This window comes from Macrotis lagotis, chromosome 1 (assembly GCF_037893015.1).
Source record: "Macrotis lagotis isolate mMagLag1 chromosome 1, bilby.v1.9.chrom.fasta, whole genome shotgun sequence".
In the NCBI taxonomy this organism is placed as follows: Eukaryota; Metazoa; Chordata; class Mammalia; order Peramelemorphia; family Peramelidae; genus Macrotis; species Macrotis lagotis.
In genome coordinates, this window is record NC_133658.1 from 126,676,279 (window position 1) to 126,703,021 (window position 26,743).

General features: G+C 35.8%; 1 protein-coding gene across 4 annotated transcripts in view; it reads left to right on the forward strand.

Moving 5' to 3' along the window:
* Window positions 1-26,743, forward strand: part of PLEK (pleckstrin) — a 38,792-nt gene that overhangs the window by 4,694 nt on the left and 7,355 nt on the right. The window contains exons 1-6 of one of the 4 annotated variants that reach the window (XM_074207561.1): window positions 2,620-4,031; window positions 12,516-12,671; window positions 16,643-16,824; window positions 20,807-20,898; window positions 23,890-24,074; window positions 25,069-25,176. In XM_074207561.1, the coding sequence (XP_074063662.1) occupies window positions 12,522-12,671; window positions 16,643-16,824; window positions 20,807-20,898; window positions 23,890-24,074; window positions 25,069-25,176 (717 nt within the window). In that variant the 5' untranslated portion in view covers window positions 2,620-4,031; window positions 12,516-12,521. Of the gene's footprint in view, window positions 1-2,619; window positions 4,032-9,128; window positions 9,380-12,515; window positions 12,672-16,642; window positions 16,825-20,806; window positions 20,899-23,889; window positions 24,075-25,068; window positions 25,177-26,743 lie in introns of those variants that run through there. The other 3 variants (XM_074207569.1, XM_074207555.1, XM_074207576.1) reach the window with 3 other exon arrangements.

Genomic DNA, 26,743 nt, shown 5'->3' on the forward strand with positions numbered 1-26,743 from the left:
TTTCTTAAAATGGTTAGTGAATTCCAGTCACTTACTTGGCACGTGAAAGGAGAAGTGTTAGAAAGGGAAGTTAGAGGAGACTATTTTGTGGGAGGTACCTATAAAAAGTTTCCGAACTAATATTTAGAACTCACATCCCAAACTAAATTTCATCTCTCTTGTTTGCTATGACCATCTGCTGGAATCTACATTCACTCATTGATTCACTTACTCATTTATTCATTCATTCATCAGTTTAACCTTTAACTTTGCATGACAAAACTAGACATAAGCAGAAGGTTACTGGAGGTATGGCCAGGAAAGAGACATTTGTCTAAAATATACAGTGGTTAATGGAAAACTGGTAACTCCAAATTATTTTTTCCACCTCAAATCTATATATGCATAAATGAGCAATACTAGATGAGGCATATGTGCCTCTTTCTGGGAGATGGGGTGGGGTGTAGAGACATTTGTTTCTTATGTTCATTTGTTATTTCTTTCTGCACGTTAGAGGCAAGTTCCTGGATTAAGATGGGATGAAGTGAAAAGTATATGTGGGGCTAGAAGAAAAGGTTGCAGACTTTGGTCAAGAAGTTGAAAGTTGCCTACCCATTAATTCTTGGCTATTTAATAAAGTAGTTCCCACTGCTTGAAAATACAATTAGTCTCATGATAATAAACTTTTTTCCATTGGGAAAACTCAGCCTGACTCAACACCTAAGACTCTTGCACTCACAATGGTCATGTAATTTTATAGGATCTGGCCTGAAATAGCAGGGAAGTAAATACCTTCTCTGTCCCACCCTCCCAACTTCCACATAATTGCTTCAGATGAATTTGAGATGAAAATTTGTTCCAGTCATGTATCAGTTTGGAGATAGATTTCTAGGGAAAAGAGATTTTATTTGATCATATAAAACTGAGGAGAAATAGTGTGATATTGTAAAAATTGGTTGGTCTCAGAACCAAAAATTAATTAATCAATTAAATATTTATTAAGTACATATTACTTGTCAGGTCCTGGAGATACAAGAACAAAAAATAAATAGTCCCTGACTTGTAGGAATCTACACTTTTTAAAATGTATATTCTAATGAAGAATATCACTTGTGTCTATACATATATAAACATATATATATGTAGGAGTTCAAGAGATTCCTTCATGAAATCTAAATATATATGCATATATGTTTGTATATATGTGTGTGTGTGTACATATGTGTGTATCTACCCATCTGACAACTCTCTGAGTCTATAAGACACAAGGTCTTAGCTATATATATATATATATATATATATATATATATATATATATATGTAGGAGTTCAAGAGATTCCTTCATAAAGTCTAAATATATATACATATATGCATGTATATGTATATACATGTATATGTGTGTGTATGTGTACATATGTGTGTATCTACCCATCTGACAATTCTCTGAGTCTATAAGACACAAGGTCTTAGCCAATGTACATTGGTGGATGGTGTTTTCTCATTGCAAGTTCTCTATAACAGTGAACTCATAGGTCTCCCTGATATCCCCTCCTCCCACAAAGAAAGAAAGCTGAAAAGGAGGCAATTCTTGGGTAAAATTATTTTAGGTCCCTAACTACTGGGAGAATCTATAGCATTAGATATTATAGAATTCAGATTTGGGAGGGACTCCAAGGCCATATACTACAATCCATTCCTGAAAAAGAATCCCATCTGCAATTAAACTTTGATCAAAGACCTTCTGGATGGCAGATCCATCCCATTTCCTTTCCAGGTGTCCCATTTCATTTTTAGTGGGTTCTGGTTTTTTTTCTTTACTATTTCATTACAAGGTTCAGTGAAGTTTGAAACTTCCACTAATTGCATCTAGTTTTGTCCCTAGTAATAAGCAGAAGTTCAATCATTCTTCCATAAAATAGTCCATCAAATACTATAATATAGCCTCATCCCTCAAGATTGCTTTTCTCCAAACTATAAACCAGTCTTTGTGCTCTTTCTTTCATGGCCTTATCTTAGAGTCTTCAACACTATGCTGTTTCCCTTACCCTAGATCAGGAATTCTTAAATTAGGGTTCCATTGGTGTGTTAAAAATATTTTTAGCTTTATTTCAATGTAATTAATTTCTTTTATAATCTTATTAACTTTCTTAGATGCATTTAAAAATGTTATTCTGAGAAAGGTCCACAGGTATCATCAGTCTGTCAAAGGGATCCATGACACAATGTCTAAGAACCTCTGTTCTATATGCTCTCACTTTATCAATTTCCTTCCTAAAATATGGCATCCAGAACTAAATATAGTATACAGGGTGAAATATGAGGGGCTATTACTTTCCTAGTTCTGACCATGAGTGCAGTAATAAAATTACATTAGCATTTTTGCTTGCTTTATCACACAATATATTAAGATTGTAGTCTTTTAAAACCTATAGATCTCTTTTCCTATAGCTTTCTGGTCATACCTCCTTCATCTGGTACTTTTGAATATATTTATATGCCCTTAATAAACATTTGTTGATGATGTTGAAGATACATGTAAATATGTTTTTATTTGCACATTTATAATAGAAACCCAGAAAGGTTGCATCATCTAAGATCCTAATTATTATATACAAATTTCAATTTATCTTTGTAGCTTGAAGGAATTTAAGGAAGCTACTTATCTCTTGAGTAAATTAGACTTCTATGGGATAAAGGAAAGAATGCAGAAGTGGGAATCAAGAAAGGTGGTGGGAAATATCTGCTCTGTGGAAAACACTCAAATCCAATTCACTTGTATATCATGGTATCACTTTCCTGATGTCATTCACGGTCTTCTTTGAGAACAAAGGTTTTAGTTCTCTCATCTGTAAAATGATAGAGTTGGATTAGATATTCTCTAAAATTCTCTAATTTCATAAGAAATCCATCTAAACAAATTACCTTCTCTCATCATTCAACTAACCAACCATTTATTAGGGATTTATTATATATAGGCATTGTGCTAGGCATTGGAAAAAAAAGTCAAAATTGAAATGCTTCCTACTTTCAACAAGAACATTTAGTTATCCCTTCAGCATTTCGACTTTGTGATTTTGTGATATTGTGATTTTGATATATCATGGGTTGGCATAAGAAATTAAATGGGAAATTGGGGTAAATTTTGTGGAAGTCACAGACAACATGTGAAGGCCATTAGATGACAGAACAAGTTTAGAATATCATAAATGCATAATATATCTATAATACTGTACAATATCAACATAGTTTATCTTTTAATACCCTAATAATTCAGAATTCTTCTTGGGTACAAAGGGAGGGCCAAAATTTTTCCAGATCAGAGAAGAACTGTACCCTAATCCCCTTGTTGTGGAAGGGATAACTGTATATGATAAATGATGCATGCCATATAGGTATGAAATATACACAAAAGAGATACAAGGATATTGGGGAAGATGCAGAGATTAGGAAAGGATATATGTTGGAGGTGACACATGTTTATTTTATTTTATTTTTTTATTTATTGTTTGTTTTAGGTTTTTGCAAGGCAAACGGGGGTTAAGTGGCTTGCCCAAGGCCACACAGCTAGGTAATTATTGTCTGAGACCTGATTTGAACCCAGGTACTCCTGACTCCAGGGCTGGTGCTTTATCCACTATGCCATCTAGCCACCCCAACACATGTTTATTTTAGAAAGAAATTAGGAATTTAAGAGGAGAAAGTAAGAAAGGAGTACATTCTAGACATTGAGGGTAGCCAGTGCAGATGGAGAGATAGAAGAAATGAAGTGACATATTTGGGGACAATTACAATTCAGCTTGACTGAACTATAGCTATTCTGAGAGAAGTAGAGTATAAGAGCAGAATAATGAGATGGATCAAATTGTTAAATGTAAAACAGGTAAAATATTTCCTCCTATAGATATTGAGGAAACACTGGGGTTGTGATTAAGGAAATAAGGGAGATGGTTAGACCTGAGCTTCAGGAAAATTACTCTGCATTGTGGAAGATGGACTGAAGTGATGAAACAGGAAGAAAAATCAGGCAGCTATCCCAACAGTCTTTTGGAAAGGTAATGAATTATGCTGGTAATTGTGTGAGTGGAGACAAAAGGGAGATGATATCGAAGTGTTTGACAATTTTTAAAGTGCTCTATAAATGCTAGCTGTTATTGTGGAAAGAACAAGATTTGGCAACTGCTTGGGTGTGTGGGGTGAGTAATGGTGAGAAGACGACTGTTACACCAAGATTGCAAATGTAGATGACTAGAAGGATGGTGGTTTGACACATTAAATATCACTAATCCTCAGCTCACAATTTAGTTCCACCTTCTACTCCCCAGCCCAAAAAGGATACAACACTTGGACAGTTCAACAAAACAGCATAAGTGAATGATAGGAAGTGAACATGAATATGACTTTATATTTCAATGTGACCTTACAATTACTGTTTATTATACTTCAGTCATTTACAATTTATTAAAAGAAGGCAAAGGTGAACATTTTAACCAATCTCAGATTTGTGTTCCTTTTAAAATTGCCTGCATTTATGTAGTTGTGATTATTTTCTTTGTGCACTGTTCTCTTCACCCTTCATTTATGATATTATACAATTGTCATTCCTTATGATGTAAAGACAATTATTTGAGATTGTTTTGTGAGTGGAGTCTAAGCTATCTGGAAAAATTGATTAACTTCAGAGTCAGAAGGAGTTGACTGCTCTTATTCTCTCTGGGTCCTAGGCAACTGTATAAGATTGTACACTGCAATTCTCTGCTTCTGGAGGGAGTTTCCGTAGCAGGAAGTTCCCTTACTTATGAAATCACAGATCTAGGGAAAAAAAATCACATGGACTGCATGTACCTAGTTCATGATCTGATCACCATTTTTGGAGACAAGAATTATTTATCACTTATTTTTATCTCGATTTCCTTATCTGTAAAATCAAAAAGTTGTATCAGATGAACTTTCATGTCCTTTCCTGTTCTAATAATTTAAGGTTCAAATTTCAATTTAACACCCATTTATTAAGGGCAGGGTAGAGAAGTATGCAGAGCATGTTGCCAGGTACTGAGGGAGACAGAATTTTGAGATTTAGAAAAGATCCTTACCCTCATTAAACTTCTTGTCCAGCAAGGAGATATGACATGTAGATTAACCCTCCCCCCCAAAACTGGTACAAAATAATTTATGATAGTTGTTTAAAGAGGTATAAAATATTATAATATTTATATAGATATATGTGTATATCATATATACATGTATGATATACACACAGATACATATAATTGTTAGTGAGCTAACATGAACAGCTAGTGGAAGCAGTGTATAGAGTACTGGGGTTTAAATCAGGAAAACTCATGTTCATGTGTTCAAATCCACTAGTTGTATGATCCTGGGCAAGTCATTCAACCCATTGTCTCAGTTTCTTCATATGTAAAATGACTTGGAGAAGGAAATGGTAAGCCACTCCAGGACCTTTTCCAAGAAAACCCAAGGGAACAAAAGGTAACACAACTGAGTCGACTGAAGAACATCAACATAATTCTTAATAATAGTATAATTGAGAGAAGTAAGTTAATTTCTAATTGGAGGTTGAAGATAAGGAAGGATTCCCGGAAGAAGTAATATTTGAATTGATCTAGGTAAATTTATTAATTTTGTAATATATAGACACCCCCACCTCTTTCTAATTCAAATCTTAATAAGATGAACATGATGAAGACTCACAGTTTCATATGTAGTCTTTTTTGCTTTCCTTTTTATAGGGAAATATTTATATTTCTTGGTATATGTCTAGTCTATAATCATAAAAAATGTATATCTAGGAATTCAACAGATGGGGAGGGCACAGAGAGGAAGCTACTCATTCACTCTGATATTAAGTGAAGCTGTTTGGCTATCATACCAGGAGAAAAAAAATTATTGAATTTGTAGTGGTTGGATGCAATGGAAAATATTGGACAAGGAATGTCATTGTTGCAAAAAGTATGTGTTATGCTTTCATAAACAACGGCCTCATTGTGTAAGTAGCAGCTTTATATAGGAACCCTCTGCTATTCTCAGATAAGTAGCAGAATCTGCTAGGAACTCAATGTTATCTAAAGCATGTGGCTTCCATGACACAAGAGTATCATGGATTAGTTAATATGCAAAGAAAGCAAGTTCATTTTTCTTTTCCCTACTCATAACCCTCCCTAAAATAGAAATTAGAAAGAGGAACTTTCTTCTAAAAAAGTCATTGCTGAGGTAGCAAAACGAATTTAAACAAAAAGTCCTTTCTGAGTTGGTGGTCTCCCCTACAGTTGTCCTCCAACTCATGCTGAGGTAAAATAGGATAATTAAAGAGATAATTATTCATTTTGCTGTGGTTGGAACATTATTCTTTCCCACTTACATTCAAGTGCATGAGAGGAGGGTGATAAGATATGAAAGTTGGGTCATCCGTAAGGGGTGCAGAAGCTGAGGAAATTATATTCTGCATTTCATTCCCTGCATTTTAGCCCAGTTAAAATGAAGGGCTGCCTTGTAAGGGAATGTAGGTTGAGTGAGGATAGAAAGCCCAAGCAGTCAAGTTTCACTGCTTTGCTTTGGTAGTGGAGGACAGATGGAAAGAGACAGAAGGGGATTTTTATGAGTTGATTACATAAGAGTTTCAGAATTGTTGTTGTTCTTATTTTTAAAGGCAGCTAACAGAATGGTCAGGCAGAATGGTCAGGGGGCACAGTGGATAGAATGCTGGGCTTGAAGTCAGGAATACTCATTTTCCTGAATTTAAATCTGGCCTCAGAAACTTACTAGCTGGGTGACCCTGGGCACTTAATTCTATTTGCATCGGTTTACTTATTTATAAAATGAACTGGAAAAGGAAATAACAAACCACTTCAGTGTCTTTGACAAGGAAACTCCAGTGGGATCGTAAAGAGTTAGTTATGAAGAATCAGATGTGCCTGAATAACAATAATAACAAAGAAAAACAGTCATCTCCCTTGTCTCAGAAGCTGTTTTCTGCATAGACCAAAATAGAAACCAAAGGGATTACTTTTACTTATCTATCTATCTATCTGTCTGTCTATTTATTTATTTGTTTATTTATTTATTAATTTTTAGGTTTTTGCAAGGCAATGGGGTTAAGTGGCTTGCCCAGGGCCACACAGCTAGGTAATTATTAGTGTCTGAGGTCACATTTGAACTCAGGTCCTCCTGACTCCAGGGCTGGTGCTCTATCCCCTGTGCCACCTAGCCACCCAATGGGGTTACTTTTAAGTACATGACCACTATATATCTTGGGGAAGCTCAGTCCACAAAGTTTATGTAGTATATTCTTAGGTGATTTCTGAGTTAAAATACTATTATTGTTATCATTATTTTGTCATTGCTTGTATTTTCTCATAATAATAATAATAATTAGCATTTATATAATCTTTTATGGTCTGTAAAGTATTTTATGTACAGTATTTCATTTGAGCCTCACAATAGTCCTAGAGGTAGGTACTATATACTATAGGTATTATTCCCATTTTACATTCAGAGAAACTGAGGGTCAGGAAACTTTACTATGGAATTCTCTCCATCTCTTCTTACCTAACCACTGTCATGGTGTGATATATGAAGCTTGCCATAAGAAGTAGCATTTTAGTTGTTTTTAAAAGGATAAAGAAGGTTTAGGGAGCTGTCCTTAAGTCCAGGAAGACCAGAATTCAAATACACACACACACACACACACACACACACACACACACACATGTATAATTTGAAATAAATGGAAAGCACAACATGAAGTATATAGTGGAAATTCACAGTTCCATATTTACTTCTTTGAATAGGTAAATGCATATGTCTATTATGTTCATAAAAATCAAAATACTAAAAATAAAAAAAATTAAGATTAGGTAGGAATTCAACAACTGGAATAATAAAGAGTCATTCAATTTTGCAAGAAGCAGTTTTATGTAAGCACTCTCTGCCATTCACAAATAAACAATAGGATCTGCTAGGAACTTGGCATTATCTGAATGTTCTGTTTTTTGTGACATGTATGAAGTCATAGAATAGGTAATATGTTAAGAGTTTAAGTACAATAGGTTCTTTTTCTATTCTAGATATTAAATGTTCATATGACAAAAAAGTGAGAAGGCTTGCAAGTCCTAGGGAATGACTTGTTTTTTTTTTATCTTAATGGTATTTTACTTTTTTCCAATTATGTGTAAAGATAATTTTCAACATTCATTTTTATAAAGTTCCTCCCTCTCTCTTCCCTCTCCCACTCAAAGATAGCAAGTAATCAATAGAGGATATACATGCACAATTGTGTTACACATATTTCCATAGCAGTCATGCTGTGAAAGAAGAATCAGAACAAGAGAAAAAAACCATGTGAGAGAAAAAAACCAAAAAAAATTTTAAAAAGTGTATTGTATACTTTGATCATCATTCAGACTATGTGGATGGCATTTTCTATCATAAAGCTTTTAGAATTTTCTTTGCTCATTAAACTGCTGAGAGGAACTAGGTCTATCATAGTTGATCATCACAAAATGTTGCTCCTACTGTGTATAATGTTCTCCTGGTTCTCCTGGTTCACTTCACTCTGCAACCATTCATAAGTCTTTCCTGGTTTTCTTAAATCTACCTGCTCATCATTTCCTATAGAACTTAGAGAACAATAATATTCCTTTACATTTATATAGCACAACTTGTTCAGTCATTCCCCAATTGATAGCCCACTCCCCAATTTCTAATTCTTTACCATCACAAAAAGAGCTATAAAATAATTTTTTTACATGTGGATCTTTTTCTCATTTTAGTGATCTCTTTGGGATACAGACATAGTAGAGGTATTGCTGGATCAAAGGGTATGCACAGTTTTATAGTTCTTTGGGAATAGTTTCAAATTGCTCTCCAGAATGGTTAGATCAATTCACAACTCAGGAATGGATTTTGGATATGGTGAAGTTCATTAGAAATCTTTGTGAGGGGGCGGCTAGGTGGCGCAGTGAATAGAGCATTGGCCTTGGAGTCAGGAGTACCTGGGTTCAAATCCGACCTCAGACACTTAATAATTACCTAGCCGTGTGGCCTTGGGCAAGCCACTTAACCCCATTGCCTTGAAAAATCTAAAAAAAAAAAAAAAAAAAAAGAAAGAAATCTTCATGAGAAGAATCCCAGCCACAGCAAGGATAGCATTTCAATAGGAATCCAATGTAATTTCCTAGCAAGTAGCTTAAGGTACCTTGGCTCACCATTACTGCCCAGAATTTTGTGATTGGCTTTCTGAGGGCAAGTTATTGAAAATCACTGAGGTTCAAATTTCTTTTCTTCAATACAGTACAAGCATACTCATTTCCTAGGTGTCTCAGGGATGGAAGTAGGAATACATGAAAAGAATTTTTGAATCTTTGGAATAATGGCAAGACATTAGGTAAGACCTTAATGCCAGATTCTCAGCTGGTAATCCTTATTGAAGTATACAAAATTCAGTAATTTCAGCATCAGTATGAAGCTTATGAAGTGAAAGGAAACATAAATAGGACCATTAGAAATGCCTCCTGTGGTACATCCATTTTTGATTGCTGTTTCTGACAGTAGTACCAAGGAATGGTTTGTGGAAAGGCTTTCTAAAAATTTTTCTTCTTTAGTAAACTTCAAATTGTAATGAAGGTATACTTAACTTCCCCAAATAACTCCTTCTGGACATACCATGAATAAATTTGTCCAAACCCTTCTTCTATCTATTTATACTTGGTAGCTCTGGTGTCTTTTTAGGTTTTTTTTTTTTTTTTTTTTTTTTTTTTTTTTAGCCCTTTAATTGCTTCCTGGCTCCCCTCTCTAACTCATTTTTTGCATTGCTCCCAAAATAATCTTCCTAAACCACCAGCCTGACCAGGTTAAACATTACACTTCCCTAGTCAGAAATCTTCAGTGGTTCCATTTTACCTTAAAATAAATCGCAAACTTCACCTGGCAAGTTAAAGTTCTTCAAAGTCTGGCCTTATCTGATCTTTCTGGACTTAAATTTACATCAGTTTTCTTTAGATACTCTTTTTCTCTCTCATTCAAACTAGCCTACCATTTGTTTCCTAAGCTTGTCGTTTTCTCAGCCATCTCCATATCTTTACATAGGAAGCTTCCATACCAGTATTCTTATTTTCTTTTAAGGCTTAGCTCAAGTGCTAGTTTATCTCCTTCCTCAAATGACTTTGTATTAAATTGCCTTGACAAGAAGTTTCTTACTTTTTCATTTGTATGGGAATCCAGCATCCATCACAATGATGGGATCCAAACCTTGATAAATGATTGTTAATTGCTTCAATTTAAGTTAAATTCTGATGAACTTCAGAAAAGTAAATTATTTTTGAATGAAGACAATATTCCACCTAAGAACTATTATTTCCTTTTGTCTGTTGCCTGCTCCATTGCTTAATCAGCTGGCATAGGGATGAGACCTGTGATTTCAATGATTTTAGTAACTCTGCATGAGGAATTCCCTCTATCAGTGCAAGTCATCTCCTATGAAATTTATAGCCTTCGTTGCTCAGAGCAATGAGAGATTAAATAACTTGCCCAAGGTTGTATAATCACTATTTGTTAGTGGAGGGACTTAAGGTCTTCTTGGTTCCAAGACCAGATGTTTCCTTCATACTAAAAATGAAAAGACAAGGCTTTGTTAAGGTGATGGGTTAATAACCAGTGAGAACTGGCCACAGGAGGAAATTATACTTAGTTCCTGCCATTTTATATTTGACACTTTTAAAAAATAACTCTGTAGCAAGAGTGTGAATTATTTGGTTGGATTCCTTGTGATTCCTCTTATCAAAAGCATCCTTTGAGTTGTGAGAAGGGGTCTAGTTTGGGGTAAATAAAATAATAATAACACAAGTGGATAATAACTAAAGAAAGAGAACAATTTGTCACGATTTTTCATGAAGGTTGATAGCATTTGGAATTGTCCAAGAGTTATATCTTAAAAAAATTCATCAATAATTAATTACTGTGTACAAGGTCTATTCTAGACTCCAGATAATGCAGATCTACTCTCAAGGAATTTATAGTTTAACAAGGGAAAGATCAAATATCCCATTCAATCAATCAACAAGCATACCTACTATGTTTTGACTTAGTTAAATTATTTAGTTAGATAAAAATCAAAACAGTCCCTGTCCTCAAGGAACTAACATTTTGTTGAGGGAAACAATGTAGAGAGACAGAAAAACAGACAGACAGACAGAGAGGTAGATTGATATAAAATACATACAAAGCAGATAGAAGATGACTTTGGAGTGGACAACATTAGCAGCTAGAGTGATAAGGAAAGACCTCATGAAGAAGTTGAGGTCTTGAGCTGAGTCTTGAAGGAAACCAAGGGAGGGAGATAAAAGAACAACATTTTCTAGGCATAGGGGAGAGAGGTATGAATGAAGAACAGCATGATGCATTGGGGCCAAGTTAAAAACAACTTTAAATACCACACAGAGGAGTTTATATTTCATCTTAGAAGTCTGATACAAAGTGAGGTGGGATGAGTTGAAAGAAAGCCCAGACAAAGTGTTATAAAACCTCTGAGGAATGAGAGACCCCTTTTACCTGGGGGTAGATAGGGATGGGGCTGGAATCAGAAAGGCTTCATAATGTCTAAGTTAGGCTTGGAATGAAGGGAAGGACTGTAAGATATGGAGATGCCCACTCAAGACATGGGTGACGAGCAGATTAGAAAGATAGAAGAACATCAGATGAGAATGGAGAATGGAAATTAACTGGTTTGACCAGAACATAAAATATGTGACAGGAAATGGTATGAGATAAAATTGATAGGTAGGTTGAAGTCAGATTATTGAAGATCTTCAATGCTAAGGCCAATAATTTTTTACTTTATTCACTAGTTTAACAAGTCTCCACAGAGAATTTTTGAAGAGTAAAGTAAATGTGATTACAGTGGTACATTAGGAATTTTATTTGGGGATTAAGTCTTTTGAAAAGTGTATAGCAAGAGCCTACTGCACTACATAATGCTAGACCAGTACTGCAGGAACAAGAGTATTTAGGGAGCCACAATTCCTCCCCTTGAGGAGCATGCAACTTCATTGGGTGAAGCAAACTAAGTACCTGAAACAATTAGAAAACAATAAGACAAGATGGAATTAAGTGTTTGAGTGTGTAACACAAACTTAAGTGCTGTAGAAAGGATAACACTAAGAGATCAGTGGGTCAGATTTGTCAGGGACGTTTACATACACTGAAATGAGAAGTGAAACTAGGTGTAGTATTTTTAGAGTTGAGTGAAAATTTCAACAGAATCATACTGGAAAATAACTATGAAATTTCTTTAGAATGTTGGAAGTTCTTTCTGATCCTTCCTTACACCGATATTGCTTTAGCACTTACAGTTTGCTCCACACTTGTAGGTGATTAATTACATATCTTCTAGGATATTAGCAGCCTTCAGTGATAACTGGTTAGCAGGCTCCATATTAGTATCCTGACTTGGTCTAGGGACATGGAAACTGGAAGAAATAAATATTTCCTAAAAAGAGTTTTTTTTTCCTGTGGTGTTGACACAGGGCAGTATGTTTAATAGCTGGAAACCTATGTGGGTTGTGTTGCTGGAAGATGGCATTGAATTCTACAAGAAGAAAAGTGACAACAGCCCCAAGGGAATGATCCCTTTAAAAGGAAGTACGCTTACCAGCCCCTGCCAAGACTTTGGTAAAAGAATGGTAAGTTAGATTTTTTTTTTTTGGTGAGGTTATTTGACCTGCCCAGGGTAACACATCTGTTAACTATCGAGTGTCTGAGGCTAGATTTGAATTCAGATCTTCCTGACTCCAGGGCAATGCTTTCCTCACTGTGCTACCTAACTGCCCCTAATTTTTTTTTAATTGCCCTCCAATATGCCTTTATTTTTTCAATTTAATTCAATAAACACGATAAACATTGTTTCCTAGGAGAAAAGATAGGAGATGAGAGTAGACCCATGATTTCCTTAATATAGAGAAATCCCTTAATATAGGGAATTTAATCTGCTTAAGTAGGTTGGCACCTCTCATCTTGGAAAGTTACATGGAACACTGAGAGGCTAAGTGAACTGTTCAGGTCACACAGTCATTGTGTGTCAGAGACAGAATGTGATCTTCAGTCTTTCAAACTGTAGATCTGACCACTAAGTACTATGCATGCCTCCTTAAATATGTGACCTTGGGCCATTATCTTATATCTCGGAGCCTCTGTTTCTTCCTCTTGCATATGATAAATGTTGGCTGAACAGAATCACATCAAAAAATAACTGGAGGGGTGGCTAGGTGGCGCATTGGATAAAGCACCAGCCCTGGAGTCAGGAGTACCTGGGTTCAAATTTGGTCTCAGACACTTAATAATTACCTAGCTGTGTGGCCTTGGGCAAGCCACTTAACCCCATTACCAAGCAAAAAAACCTAAAAAAAAAGTAACTGGATCCAGAAGAAGAAAAACAAAACACACACACACACACACACACACACACACAGCAACACTTATCTTTTATGAATCTCTTTTAACCCTAACTCCTCATGCCAAAAATTACTAATTTGTAAGCATGTTTATCAAAATATGTATGTAAAATGCTAACCCTGACTGTTCCTGCTGAGGGGAGGGGGGTGGGAAGGTAGGGTGGAGGGAAATTTTGTTACTTGGAAATATGCATGAGCATATGGATGAAAATAAATAAATTAATTAAAAAACCTGGAACTTAACCAGGATTCTGGCAGTGTGGAGATATATGGACCCAAGACTACTTGGATAAAATAACTCATGAGTCAGATCTTTCAGGTACTTCTGGGTTAGTCTGAAGACTCTCTCCAAATGTGACCTTGTTCAGCTCATGTCACATAAGAAGCAGAGATGTCAGTATTCATCCCTACTGTAGGAACCAGTCTTAGTTAATTTTTAATTTTCAGTTGTTCAGTACAAGACAGCATGGAGCATGTGGACAAGTGGGCAGGTTTAGATTTACAGCATGTCTCTGATAAATACTAGTTCCATGACCCTCTTGGTACTTTTTTTCTGCCAAAGAGAGACTGATCTGCATTAGTAGAAGGAATTTCCTCACCAGGTGTTCACTATATTCAAGCAATCATAGATTGGTTGAAAAGAACTGCAGGATGATGACTATGCAACAGTAACCGTAAATTTCACCCTTTGACAAGTCAATCCAAAAAATGCTGAGATACAAAGTAATTTCTTCCTGATTACTCCTTTGCATTTAATTTTAATTTAATTAGTGCCCATACAGAACAGCAGGATTTCAGACTTGAGTGTCAATATTGAGGCTGCCAAAATTGCTTCAAATAATAGAATAGTCACCTTTCCAAATACCCACTTTGTGCCTCTTTGGCTTCTAGGGAGCCTCAAGTGTTATATTCTCACAAACATACTTTGTCCCTAGACCCACACAAATATTACAACCTTAAACTAAGGAGAAAGGGAGGCTAAAGACCAAGAGTTGTCATCTCTGCTAACATCATTTTATTCTGTCCCCTCTCTTCCTATTTGAATGTTCTCTTCCCTTATACAACTGAAAAAATCATGCCATAAGCTGTTCAATCACAATCATTAACAATCACTAACACCCATGATTAAGCCTCCAATTCTCTAAACCAGAGAGAAAAGCTGTTGCTAAAGAGGTAAGTAATGATATTCAGAGGGCTACTAAAGAGTATATAATTTAAAACCAAAGAAGATTTTTTTGTCAATAGTAGATAGTATCTAGTCCAATTCAATAAGTCTTTGCTGAGTGCCCACTATCTCTAACACTTTTCTCTGTATAATCATAAAATCTATCAATGACCCCCCCATGACATCCACAGGTCATTCTTTTTAAAAAAATATTTTTTATTTTTGCAAGGCAATGGGTTAAGTGACTTGCCCAAGGTCACACAAGTAATTATTAAATGTTTGAGGCTGATTTTGAACTCAGGTCTTCTTGATTCCAAGGCTGTACTCCATCCACTATGCAACCTAACTGCCCCTCCACAGGTCATTCTTTATCTACTTCCTATCCCCTGGACTAAAGGGGTAAACAATTTTCGTGTTGACTTCTCCATTTGATATTTGGGAATTTTAGATCTAATAAACATGAACCTTTTGTTCAGGGATATCATGTGAATTATTATTGGGTGTAGAGAGATTCATTCCTCTGATTCCTCATAGCATCAGAGCCTAGGAATAAGAGCTAGAAGGGACCTTGAAGGTCATTTGTTCAATTTCCTTATTTTACAGATAAGAAAAAATTGGAGTTTAGAAAGATGAAGTCAAACAAATAGTGAGTGACAGTTAGTATTTGAATCCTTGTCTTTTCACCATCCCATACTGCTACAATTTAGGAATTAAACATTTTAAATTCTAAAAAAAATTATTAAATGTCCATTATGTTTAAATGAATAGGACAATTTTGTTTTTAACTTGTTAAATTTAATATACATGTAAAGATACTTGTGTAAAAAGGTTGTGATTTTTTGTATTTAATCTTTTTTGTATACTTGAATGTTTATATTTGTTAATTAAATTAATAATTAAAAAGAAAATGCTTAAATGCCTACTATATACAAAGAACTGGGGAAAAAAGACAAAAATATAAAATAGTCCCTATCTTCAAGTTTACATTTTATTATATAGCTGAATCCAGAACCACTAAATTCTTTGCCAGAAAAAAATAGATTATCTGACTGCAATCAATCAGTCAATCAACAATCATTTATTAAGCACCTAGTATATGCCAAGTGCTAGGTTAGGCACTGAGGTTGCAAAAATGATACATTCCCTGCACTCAAGAATAATGTTGGAGGAAACAACATTTGTATAACTACATGATACATAGAAAACAAATACATGGTAATTTCTTGAGGGCTACAATAGTAACTAGGGAAATCAATGAAGGTTTCTTGTAGGAAATGGTATTAATAAGAATGCCAATTTTGTTGCACAGTACAGTATTTTAAGGGAAGTGATTTGTAAGAAGGGAAAGGTAGGGAAGGGACAGATAGTGAAGGACTTTGTATATCAGACAGGGGTTATATCTACACCTAGAGGTATCTAGGGAGTCAGCAGAGCATTTGCTTCTTCATTTGTTTGATTTTAACAGAGTAGTTGCATGCTTAATTAAGCATGTGTATCTCTCTAGAAGTTAAATGCAGGATGGATTGCAGTGGGGAGAGACTTAAGGCAGGGAAATCAATGTCAATAGTCTAGGTGCAAAGGGATTGGGACCTAGTGGATGGTGACTTCCTAAGTAGGGGGAGCTTGATGAGCACCCAAGGGACACAAGTCTAGATTCAGGAAGATCTGAGTTTAAATCCAGCCTCAGACACTTACCATCAGTGTGACCCTGGGCAGGTTACTTTAACCTCTGCTTGCCCCAGTTTCCTTATCTATAAAATGGAGAAGGAAATAGCAAACCACTCCAGTATCTTTGCCCAGAAAACCCCAAATGGGGTTACAAAGAGTCTGACACAATTAAAATGACTGAACTACAATTGTTTAAGAGAAAGAGATGGATGCAAGGGATATTGTTGAAATAGAATAAAAAGTTGGCAACTGATTGGATTGGAATGGCTGGATTTTCTGACTTTTAAATAAAACACTATTAGATTATGACTGAGCTCAGACCTGCTTTGTAGCAGGTACTCATTACTAAAATTTTGTGTTTTGATTTTAGTTTGTATTTAAACTTGCCACAACCAAGCAGCAAGACCACTTTTTCCAGGCTACCTACCTGGAGGAGAGAGATGCTTGGGTTCGAGACATTAAGAAGGCTATTAAGTGCATTGAAGGAGGCCAGAAATTTGCTAGGAAATCCACCAGGAGATCCATTCGACTACCAGAAACCATTGACTTAAGGTATTTTTTTCTTTTTTTTTTTCTTCCGGATTTTGGGCGTGGCCGGATTCTCTCTGTGTAAATATTGCTCCAAGTCAAGGGTTTTAGTCTTCACTCCTGTAGGGCCCGAGGTTTTGTCTAGTCTAGAGCACTGGTCAATGAGCAATCAGAAAGAATGAAGGCAGCATCTCAAAGAGTCTGTCATTTTCAGTATACATCAGAGTTTGACTCAAGTTACTGTAGTTTTTGATATAGAATTTATGGATCACTGTTAGTGCTGGTTTCAAAGAGAGACCCAGATCCTTCTGACCATAGAAAGGTCACATGGTAATTAAGTATATGGCACACCTCCCCCTTACTACCCTGATGTATAATTATAGAATGCTATTGATAGAGTGACATACCTCACAAATGCAAATCAATATAGTAAGAGGAAGCCAGGGGTCCTGGGCAGACCAGGAGAAAGAGAGCCAAAACATCAGTCCTGGCTACTTCTAACTAGCTTTATAACCTTAGTCAAGTCTCAATTTCCTTATTTGCAAAATAAATTTAATACTACTTGCTCTACTTATCCTACATGGTTATTATGAAATTTATATCAGCAAAATGGTGGAAAGAATACTGACTAGGGAGTCAGAAGACATAGGTTCAAAAAATCTTGGGCTAATCATTTGACTTCCCTGGGCCTCATCTTTTCTTCATCTATAAAATGGGAATTCATGAAACTATTGTGAAGAACAAATGAGATAATATATATATGTAGACTTTTCTGGGAACTTAAAGGCACTATATAATGTTAGGTATTATTATTATTATTATTATTATTATTATTATATAAATGAATGTTCTAGAGAAGCTGATCTCTGAAACATCTTCCATATCTATCTATGATTCTGTGTTCCTTGAATAAATACCTTAACCTCACCGAGCTTCAGTTTCCTCATTTGTGAAGTGGAGATAATAATACCCTCCCTGTTTGTCTCATAGGGCTGCTGTGTGATTCACATTAGTGCATAAAGAGCACTGGATGAGTCAGGGGATGTGGGTTCAAATCCTACCTCTGTGGGATTACTACATATGTAATCTTGACCAAGTTGTTTATCTTTCCTGGGACCTCAGTTTCCCCATCTATAAAGTAAAAGGGATTTGGCAGTCTGGCTTCTTAGGGATCTTTCAGTTCTAGTTCTATGATCATATGACTGGGATAATATATATGTGAAGTATTTTGTACACCACAAGAAACTAGACACATTTAAATGGACTTCTATGGTAAGACAAAGTCCTAGCTGAAAAGATGGAAGTAAATGTTCCCTTCTCCAACTCTCCCCATCCTGAAGCATTTCTCTTTGTAACTTTTAACTTCTGCCATGTCATATCTATCAGGTTTAACCTAATTTGGAAAGATTTGTTGGTTGATAATAACCTGCATATATTAAGGCTTTATTAAATTATGTCAATAGGATACCCCAGATGAACCAGAGGTCTTTAGAGCAAAAGATATCCAGATATTTATTGTAGGGCAGAGTTAGGTTAAATATGAGGAAAACTGGGTAAAGATTTAATTTATTCATTCTGATTTGAATATTACTTCTGTCTTTTCAATAATATATCACATGAGGGAAATTTTTAGCAAGACAGTATAAACTTGAGATACAAATATAAATTACCCAGATGTAGAGTCTAAGGATGTAGGAAGATGCTACCTCTTTTCTTCTCAAGGAGTTTGTGTTTGGTCAGTTATTATTAAACAGTCAAATTCACTGTCATAAAAGGGTTTAGGTAGCAATGACTTCGTAAGGGACAGGACTAGTAGCAGGTAGAATCAGGAATGTATAGTTTAGTTGTGGTCTGTCAGAAGTTCCGTCTCTGGAAATTGGCTAAGACAGAGAAGAAAGAGCTGGGAGGTACTGGAGTATGTAGGAACTGAAGGTCTGGTAGATTCAATGAAGCTAGAGGTAATGAGTAAGAGTTTCCCTCGAGGGCCAGTGGGGGTACAGTTGTACAAATGCTGGTTCTGAACTCAGAGGTTTCAAATCTTCCTTCTATCAATTGCTGCCTATGTCTCTGTCTCCTCTCCTCTCCTCTCCTCTCCTCTCCTCTTCTCTTCTCTTCTCTTCTCTTCTCTTCTCTTCTCTTCTCTTCTCTTCTCTTCTCTTCTCTTCTCTTCTCTTCTCTTCTCTCTTCTCTTCTCTTCTCTTCTCTTCTCTTCTCTCTCTTCTCTCTCTCTCTCTCTCTCTCTCTCTCTCTCTCTCTCTCTCTCTCTCTCTCTCTCTCCCTCCAAGGCAAACGGGGTTAAGTGGCTTGCCCAAGGCCACACAGCTAGGTAATGATTAAGTCTCTGAGGCCAGATTTGAACTGAGGTACTCTTGACTCCAGGGCCAGTGCTCTATCCACTGCGCCACCTCGCTGCCCCACCAACTCTAAATCTAAGATCATTAGCAAATTGGCAGCTCCAAAGTCTAGCTCTGAATACTACAATCTGGGCTGCTCATTCTCTCTTCAACAAACTGAGAGGCTTAGTGTAAGAAGTAGGTCAATGAACACAGGTAAATCTTTCCTTGGACTGGGAGTCAAAGCAACTACTCATCCAGAGGTCTTCAGAAGCTTAACCAAATTTTCTCTATGAAAATTTCACTAAGAGAAAGACTCTTTGCACTATGGTAGCTCACATCTTTATGAAAAGTATGCTTGTAAACTAGTTTTCAGTAATTCCCTCTCACATGATGCTCAAAAATAACTACCAGAGGTCCCAGAGGGTATCAAAGGGTCACACAAGGGGTGGTTTCTGATAACTTTTCTATCAGACTTTGTCCTAGAGAGGAAAACCAGACTATTTCCTCCAACTAGATCAAATGGCAAGAAACTAGGAGGAGTGGTAAGACTTTGTGGCTCTTTTGCTTCTGAATATGTCATTAGGGAGCCACACTACTCACCACAGTTGTCAAAGTTGTGTGTGGGGAAGATGGCTGGGCAGTGTGAAGGGGAAGCAAGATACAGAAAACAGGAAGACCACTTTCTGTTCTGTGGCTCAGTATTCCTGTGATAGGGCTCCCCACCCATTCTGTTAAATAACATGAGAACTCCTCTTCGTTAGCCCTTCTCCATACTTCTCTCAGTGTCTTTATCTTTCCTCTTTCCCTTTTTTGATCTGTTTTCATTTAGGGAAACTATAAGAAAAATATTTTATGTGTGGTTGAGACTTATTTGTCTGTAAAGAAGCTACATCAAATGTTCCCTTTACATATGAGGTCTAGGATGCTAGATGCCAGCAAGTTACAACTTTCTCTTCAATGTCAGTAGTTAATTCTCCAAATAGCTTTCTTCATTAGTTCAATTTATTCACTCAATAAATATTTGAATACCTACGGTGTTCAAATCTGACCTCAGATACTTATTAGCTGTGTAACCCTGGTCAAGTCACTTAACTCTGTTTGCTTCAATTTCCTCATTCCTGGAGAAAGAAAAGGCAAACTACTCCAGTATTTTTGCCAAGAAAATCCCAAATGCTCAAATGGACTATTACTGAAACAATGGAACAACAAACAACATAGAAGTCCTTTTGCTAATTGCAATAGAGGATATAAAATTAAGTTAGACATGCCTGCTCTCATGGTGCTTTAATCTAGTCAGGGACATAAGATACATACAGGGACTCAAATATATACAGGGACCAAGGTAATAGAAGGTTCAACTGCTAGGCAGCATAGTAGATAAAAAGTTGGATTTGGAATCAAGAAATTCTAGATTAAAGTCCTATCTAATCTTTACTTTTGATGTGACCCCATTATTTAACCTCACTGAACCTCAGTTTCCTCCTCTACAATATTGGTAGCTACCTCTGAGTATTAGTGTGTATGCAGCTCAAGTGAGATACTGTATGTAAAATTCTCTTCATAATTTAAAGAACAATAGAACTGTCATCCTCTCTAGGGTAGAAGGTTTGTGGGAGAATACCAGATAGATTTCCCTCCTGACTCATTGCTTCTTTCTCTTTTCTGCCCAGTGCCTTATATTTATCTATGAAAGATGCTGACAAAGGAATAAAGGAACTAAAGCTGGAGAAGGATAAGAAGGTGTTTAACCACTGTTTTACAGGTAAAGGTCTGAATTTCCTATCTACTTGCTATTAGGAAATGTGGTTACCATTGAAATGAATAAACTCATTAGTTTTAACTTTAACACCACTAAGGACAGAGAGGATAAGAGAGGGGTGCTGGGAAAAAGGATAAATTGGGACATACTCAGTGAGTCAATTGAAAATGATTCTTCATTTTCACTAGCAGAGTGAGAAAAGTAGAAGGAGAAAATCAAAAGTCATTGTTGCTCAGTAGAATAGAAAATTATTTTGACTAGAAAGTGGGAGATGTGTTCTAGTTCCAAATTTTCTACTAGATGATTATATGGCTTTAGGCAAGCCCCACCCCCCAGTTCCTTCATCTGTAAAATAATGGAATTGGATTAAATGATCTCAAAGGTACTTTATTGCTGTGACATTCCTCAATTCTATGAGAGTTTGTGAATTGGATCAGATGAGTTTTTGGAATTCCATTGTAAGTCCTTGACTAAGCATGATCGTGATATGGGTATACCTTGAGTTTCCAAAGGCAATGAATGATAATGAAGTGCAAGCTCTGGCTAGAAAGACTTCAGATCCTGGTTCAGTATCAAAGACATTTATTAAGCATATAATATGTGCCAGGAACTTTGCTAAGCTCTGGAGTTGGGAAGAAAGATAAAAGATAGTGTCTGCTCTCAATGGATAAAGTGTAACCTAAACAGGATCATCCCTATGTAAGTCTTAGGATGATGAATTTTTTGACTTCAGCTGTTGAGGGCCATCTGTTAAATTATGACAGTTATGACCTGAATCAGTTGAGAGAGTACCCAGGGCTGAATAAATTATAGAGTATTATAACAATGGAGTTCTCAATCTTTCTTTCATTCCACATTTATTGAGCTGGATGGGACAAATAGGTGGCCTAGGGGATGGAACACCAGCCCTGGCATCAAGATGACCTGAGCTCAAATCTGACTTCAGACCCTAGACACTTGGGCAAGTAACTTAATCCTGATTGCCTTACACATTCAAGATTCACATCTGGACCCAGATGGTTTTGGAGGAGAAAGTGAGGCTGGTGACTTAGTATAGCACCCCCTCACTCAAATCCAATTCATGTGTTTGTCATGGTATAACATCCTTGATGTCATGAGTTTTCTTTGAGTCAAAATGTCATCATTGAGGTGGACATGGGGAAAGCAGATTGCATTAGGTTTCCTCAAAATTCTTGGACATATGAATTTGAGGAGCTTCTAACAAGAAACTTAATCTGCCATTTCATGACAATGATACTCACCCTCTTCAGTGCTTGTTACAAAATACTGAGAACATGGAAAAAAATGAATGCTGTTAAATCCCATTACTATTTAAGGAACTATGACCTATTTAGAGGCATGATTTCAGGACTGAAGTTGTAAGTCATACAAAGCAACACTTAAGATGCTATATAAATCCATTCAAAGGTGAGTAATCTATAGAGTTAATTGAATCAAAAGTAAGGGAGCTAGATGAGATTGAAGTACCTTCAGAGATATTATTCGAAGTTGAATAGCTAATTTTTTCCCTTTGTGATGGGAATTACTTATATGGATGTTATCACAGATTCTTGAAGTAAGAAATACAATTTTTCAGCATTCAGTTCAAGGAACTGTGTCAGGGAAGTAGAAGATACAAAAAAGGCACAGCTTTTGCAGGGAGTTTACAGTCTTATTGAGTCAATAAAATACATCCAAACTATCAAGTAACAATATAAAATTTATTAATATAACAAAATAAAAGATACTAAATCTTTTGGAAAGAGAAATCAAGCAACTCTAAAGTGTTCTTGCCTTTTGGGAGGCGTCTGAATCCCAAGGGCATACCAAATGGGTGGAAAAGTAAAAGACATGATGAAAGAGTTATGGATCCACCAAAATGTTGGAATGTTGCCCTACAGTAAACCCATATTTTAGTTCTTTCTATGTTTTCTGTATCTATATATAGACTGTTGTGAATCTTTTTTTTGTACTCTGCCTTTCCTGTGAGATAAGGATTCATATCATAAGATATGAGATAAAGACTGTCCTGAAATCCAAAATGTATATACATATTTTACTTTGAATGCTTGTATAGGACTTATGGTCATCATTATCCACAAATTCTCAGAAAAAACTCTAGAAGAGAGTATAATGAGCTCTAAAGAGAATATGACCTCATGAGTCAGATTCTTAGATAAGATACTATCTATATGAGAACAAAGTATGAGGGGTCCTGGTTCCTGACCTATACCTAAATATTTTGTTTTGTCAACTTCCCTCTGGCAAATCAAGTCTTTCAAGCATGTCATTCTACCACATGTCTTTTACCCCTTATACCTGAAATGGACTCCTTCCTCACTTCTGTGTCTTAAAACTCCTAGATTTCTTCAAGTTAGCTCAAGAGACACCTCCTATATAAAGTCTATTCTGTTTTCTTCACCTTGTTAGTGCCTTCCTCTGTCAACTATATACTTCTCTGTGATGTCCTACCCCAATAGAATGTAAGCTACTTGAGGGCCTGGACTGTTTTTGTATCCCCAGGACCTAGGGTAGTTACTGGAACCATTGCAGGTGCTTAACAAATGCTTATTGAACAAATGAGTAAATGAATGAATTAATGAACTGGTCTTGGATAAGGCATTCATGATAGGATGCTTTGTTCAAATCAACCACAATCAGACCAAGCACTTCCAGTTTGGAAGATCTAGCTATTATCATATGATTCTCAAAAATTATTATATATAATTTGAATAAGGATGATTTTATTTATGATCCAAAAGACTATTTTTCTCTTAAAATGCAAGATTTCTCACTTTGAGAAATCCATTATGTTGTCAAGGAAGGGGAAGTTTTCTTTGGATAATTTTTTTAAATGTTAGAGGGTTCACCTTTGAAATGACTTAAATTGGTCTTGATTAGGAAGGGGATGGATGGTGTCATCTTCCAAGATTCTTTCTAGTCCTTGGATTAAAGTTTTGAGTTAGTAACCCAAACATTGATTTTCCTTTCAAGGTAACTGTGTGATTGACTGGCTATTATCGAAACAATCTGTCCGGAATCGTCAGGAAGGTCTTATGATTGCATCTTCACTGCTAAATGAAGGTTTCCTACAGCCTGCTGGGGACTTGTCCAAGACTGCAGTGGATGGAACTGCTGAAACCTCCTTCCTTGATAACTCTGATGCTTTCTATTACTTTGTAAGTAGGAAGAGTTACTTATTTATTCTTAAAATGAAGAGAGTTCATTTAGTTCCCAGATTAAGAGTTTTTGAGTTTTGGGGGGTCATGAAACCCTTTGGTAGTCTGATGAAGTCTATAGGGGACCCTTTCTTTGAAGAATGCTTTTAAATAAAAAACTATATTAGATTACTGAGAAAACATTCTTTAAAAATAGTTATCAAAAGTTTTTTGAAGTTCATATCTCCAAGACTAAGTTCTCCTGTGGCAAACAGATGTCAAACCATATCCATCTATGAGAAAAAAATGATTGCAATTTTATAGGAAAAAACTCAACTCACAGAAATCCCCTTAATACCATTTCAGATTTCTCTTTCAAAATACATAGCCACTCTGGGGTCATGTTATATACATAACAAGAGGAAATTTCTCTGGGGACTTTTTCAGTTCTGTTTCTTTTCTGGATTAGGACCCAGAAATGTGCAGGTCAAATGAGAGAAACACTGTCCTTATTAGACTAAAACAAACTTACCAGATTCAATGTTTCAGTTCACTGGGTGAAATTTCATTGCCAGTCTCATTTCCTCAGATCACTTCTCCAATCTTTAAGGGACTAAAGAAAGTAATTGGTAGAGGTGAGAAAATGTCCTAGATGTTACTCAGTATTGAAAGAGAGGGAAAAAGATGTTACTCAGTATTGAAAGAGAGGGAAAAAGAATAAAATGAGAGAAAGTAGTATTTGAAGGAAGAACATTTCCCAGAGAAAGACTGACTTGGAGTAGAGAAAAATGAAACAAATAAACAAACCAACCTTAGGAAGGGGAAAGAGACTTCATAAGAACCATGCTTGAGAGGAGGGATTGTAGGAAGTAGTATTCTAGGGAGAGCCTTAAAGGTTAAGATTGTGATAGCACAGAAAGGCAGAGGGATCATTAAAATGTTGGTGATCAGGAAAGTAAAATGTAATGGCAAGCCTGTGAAGTGATGAAAGAAATCTGTGTTGGTTTCTAATTAGGCAGACAGTGGATTCTTCTGTGAAGACAATTCCAGTGATGATGATGATGTGATTTTGAAGGAAGAATTCAGAGGAATAATCATTAAGCAAGGATGCTTACTGAAGCAGGTGAGTGGCCAGTACCATTCCCTTTGGGTCCTTCTTCATTGAATGTTCTTTTCTCCTCCTTTTGACTTCTCTATCTTTCCTGAAGCTTGTTTGTAGTTATCAGTAGCAGGAGACACAACTAAAAATTCTATTGGAAGTTCTTCCACAGAGTGGAATCAATAATTTGCTCTATTTCTAGAGTAGAAATAGAGTAGAAGAAATAACTACCTTCAAAATAATAAGAAAAAGAGAAGGTAAAAAGAAAATATTTCCCTCTTATGAGATGGAGGAAAGTCAATGAATAATTCCTTATATGGTTGCCTGTTAAATGTTAAATTGATTCTTAAGTGGTTATTTAATTATGTAATTAATTATTCATCTTGGCAACAAGAAAATCAAGGAAGAGGAACATACATATAGGGAGAATTTGAAACCAAGTAAGAAAAGTGAAATGTTATTTAAGCAAATAATTTGTATTCAAATCTGTAGGCTAGTAATGGTACTGTGGGCATCAAAAGAATTAAAGTGACATTTACTTTTTTGGAACATATGAATTATGGAGAGTCAGCCAGTCAAGTAATAAGTCTATATTCAGGACTTACTATGTGCCAACACAATGCTAAATGCTAGTGATATAAGGACAAAAGTGAGAGAAACCCTGTATTCAACAAGCTTACATTTTAACAGAGAAAGTTTCTGAAATGGGAAAAAAAAACCTTGGAAAGTTTGTATTCAAAGACTCATATCACATTGGAGCTGGAAGAGACTTTAGTGATGTGATGAATTTGAGTTTAGTTGATTAAAAATTGGATCAGATGATCTCTGCAACTATATCCCTTTGGTGTCCCTGTCATCAATTACAACTATTTCCCTTACAATAGATCTCTATAGAGAAATAAGAAGAGGAGAAAATGTTCATAGGTAATTAGAAGAAAAAGAAAAAAGGAAAAACAAATTTGATAGCTGATACTTTAAAGTCCTTCTCCTACACAGTCATATTTGATCTTCATAGCAACCATGTAGGAATCTTATTATTACTCTTATTATTACAAGTCTTATTATTACTATTCTAAGGATGAGGAAACTGAGGTTTTAAAAGCTAGCAAGTTAAAAAACTAGATTTTTGAATCAAGATCTTTTGATTACAATTCCATTATTTTTTCCCTTTACAATATACTTCTTCAGAAGGAATATAGTTTCTCCTTCCATGTCAAGAATAGATCATAGTTTAAAAGACAATCTGGATATTACATGATTTTTAAAATATAATCAGATGCCTGAGGGAAGTCTCATGTCTTTGTACATCAGGTTTCTTGTAAGGTGCTGGCTGGAAAAGAATAGGCATGATCATACTTGAATTTCTACATCCCTTTTGCTTATGTAATTCATTTTTTTGTTTCATTCTTTAATTATATCTATATGTGTCATCTCCAAAATAAAATTTAAGAATGTGTCTAATATATATACAAATTATTTATGTATATATACCTATACCTATACCTATATGTATGTGTGACCCCCACAGAGCCCTTCACAATTTAAGACACACAGTTGGTGCTCAACATCTCTTGTTGAACTTAATGCAATA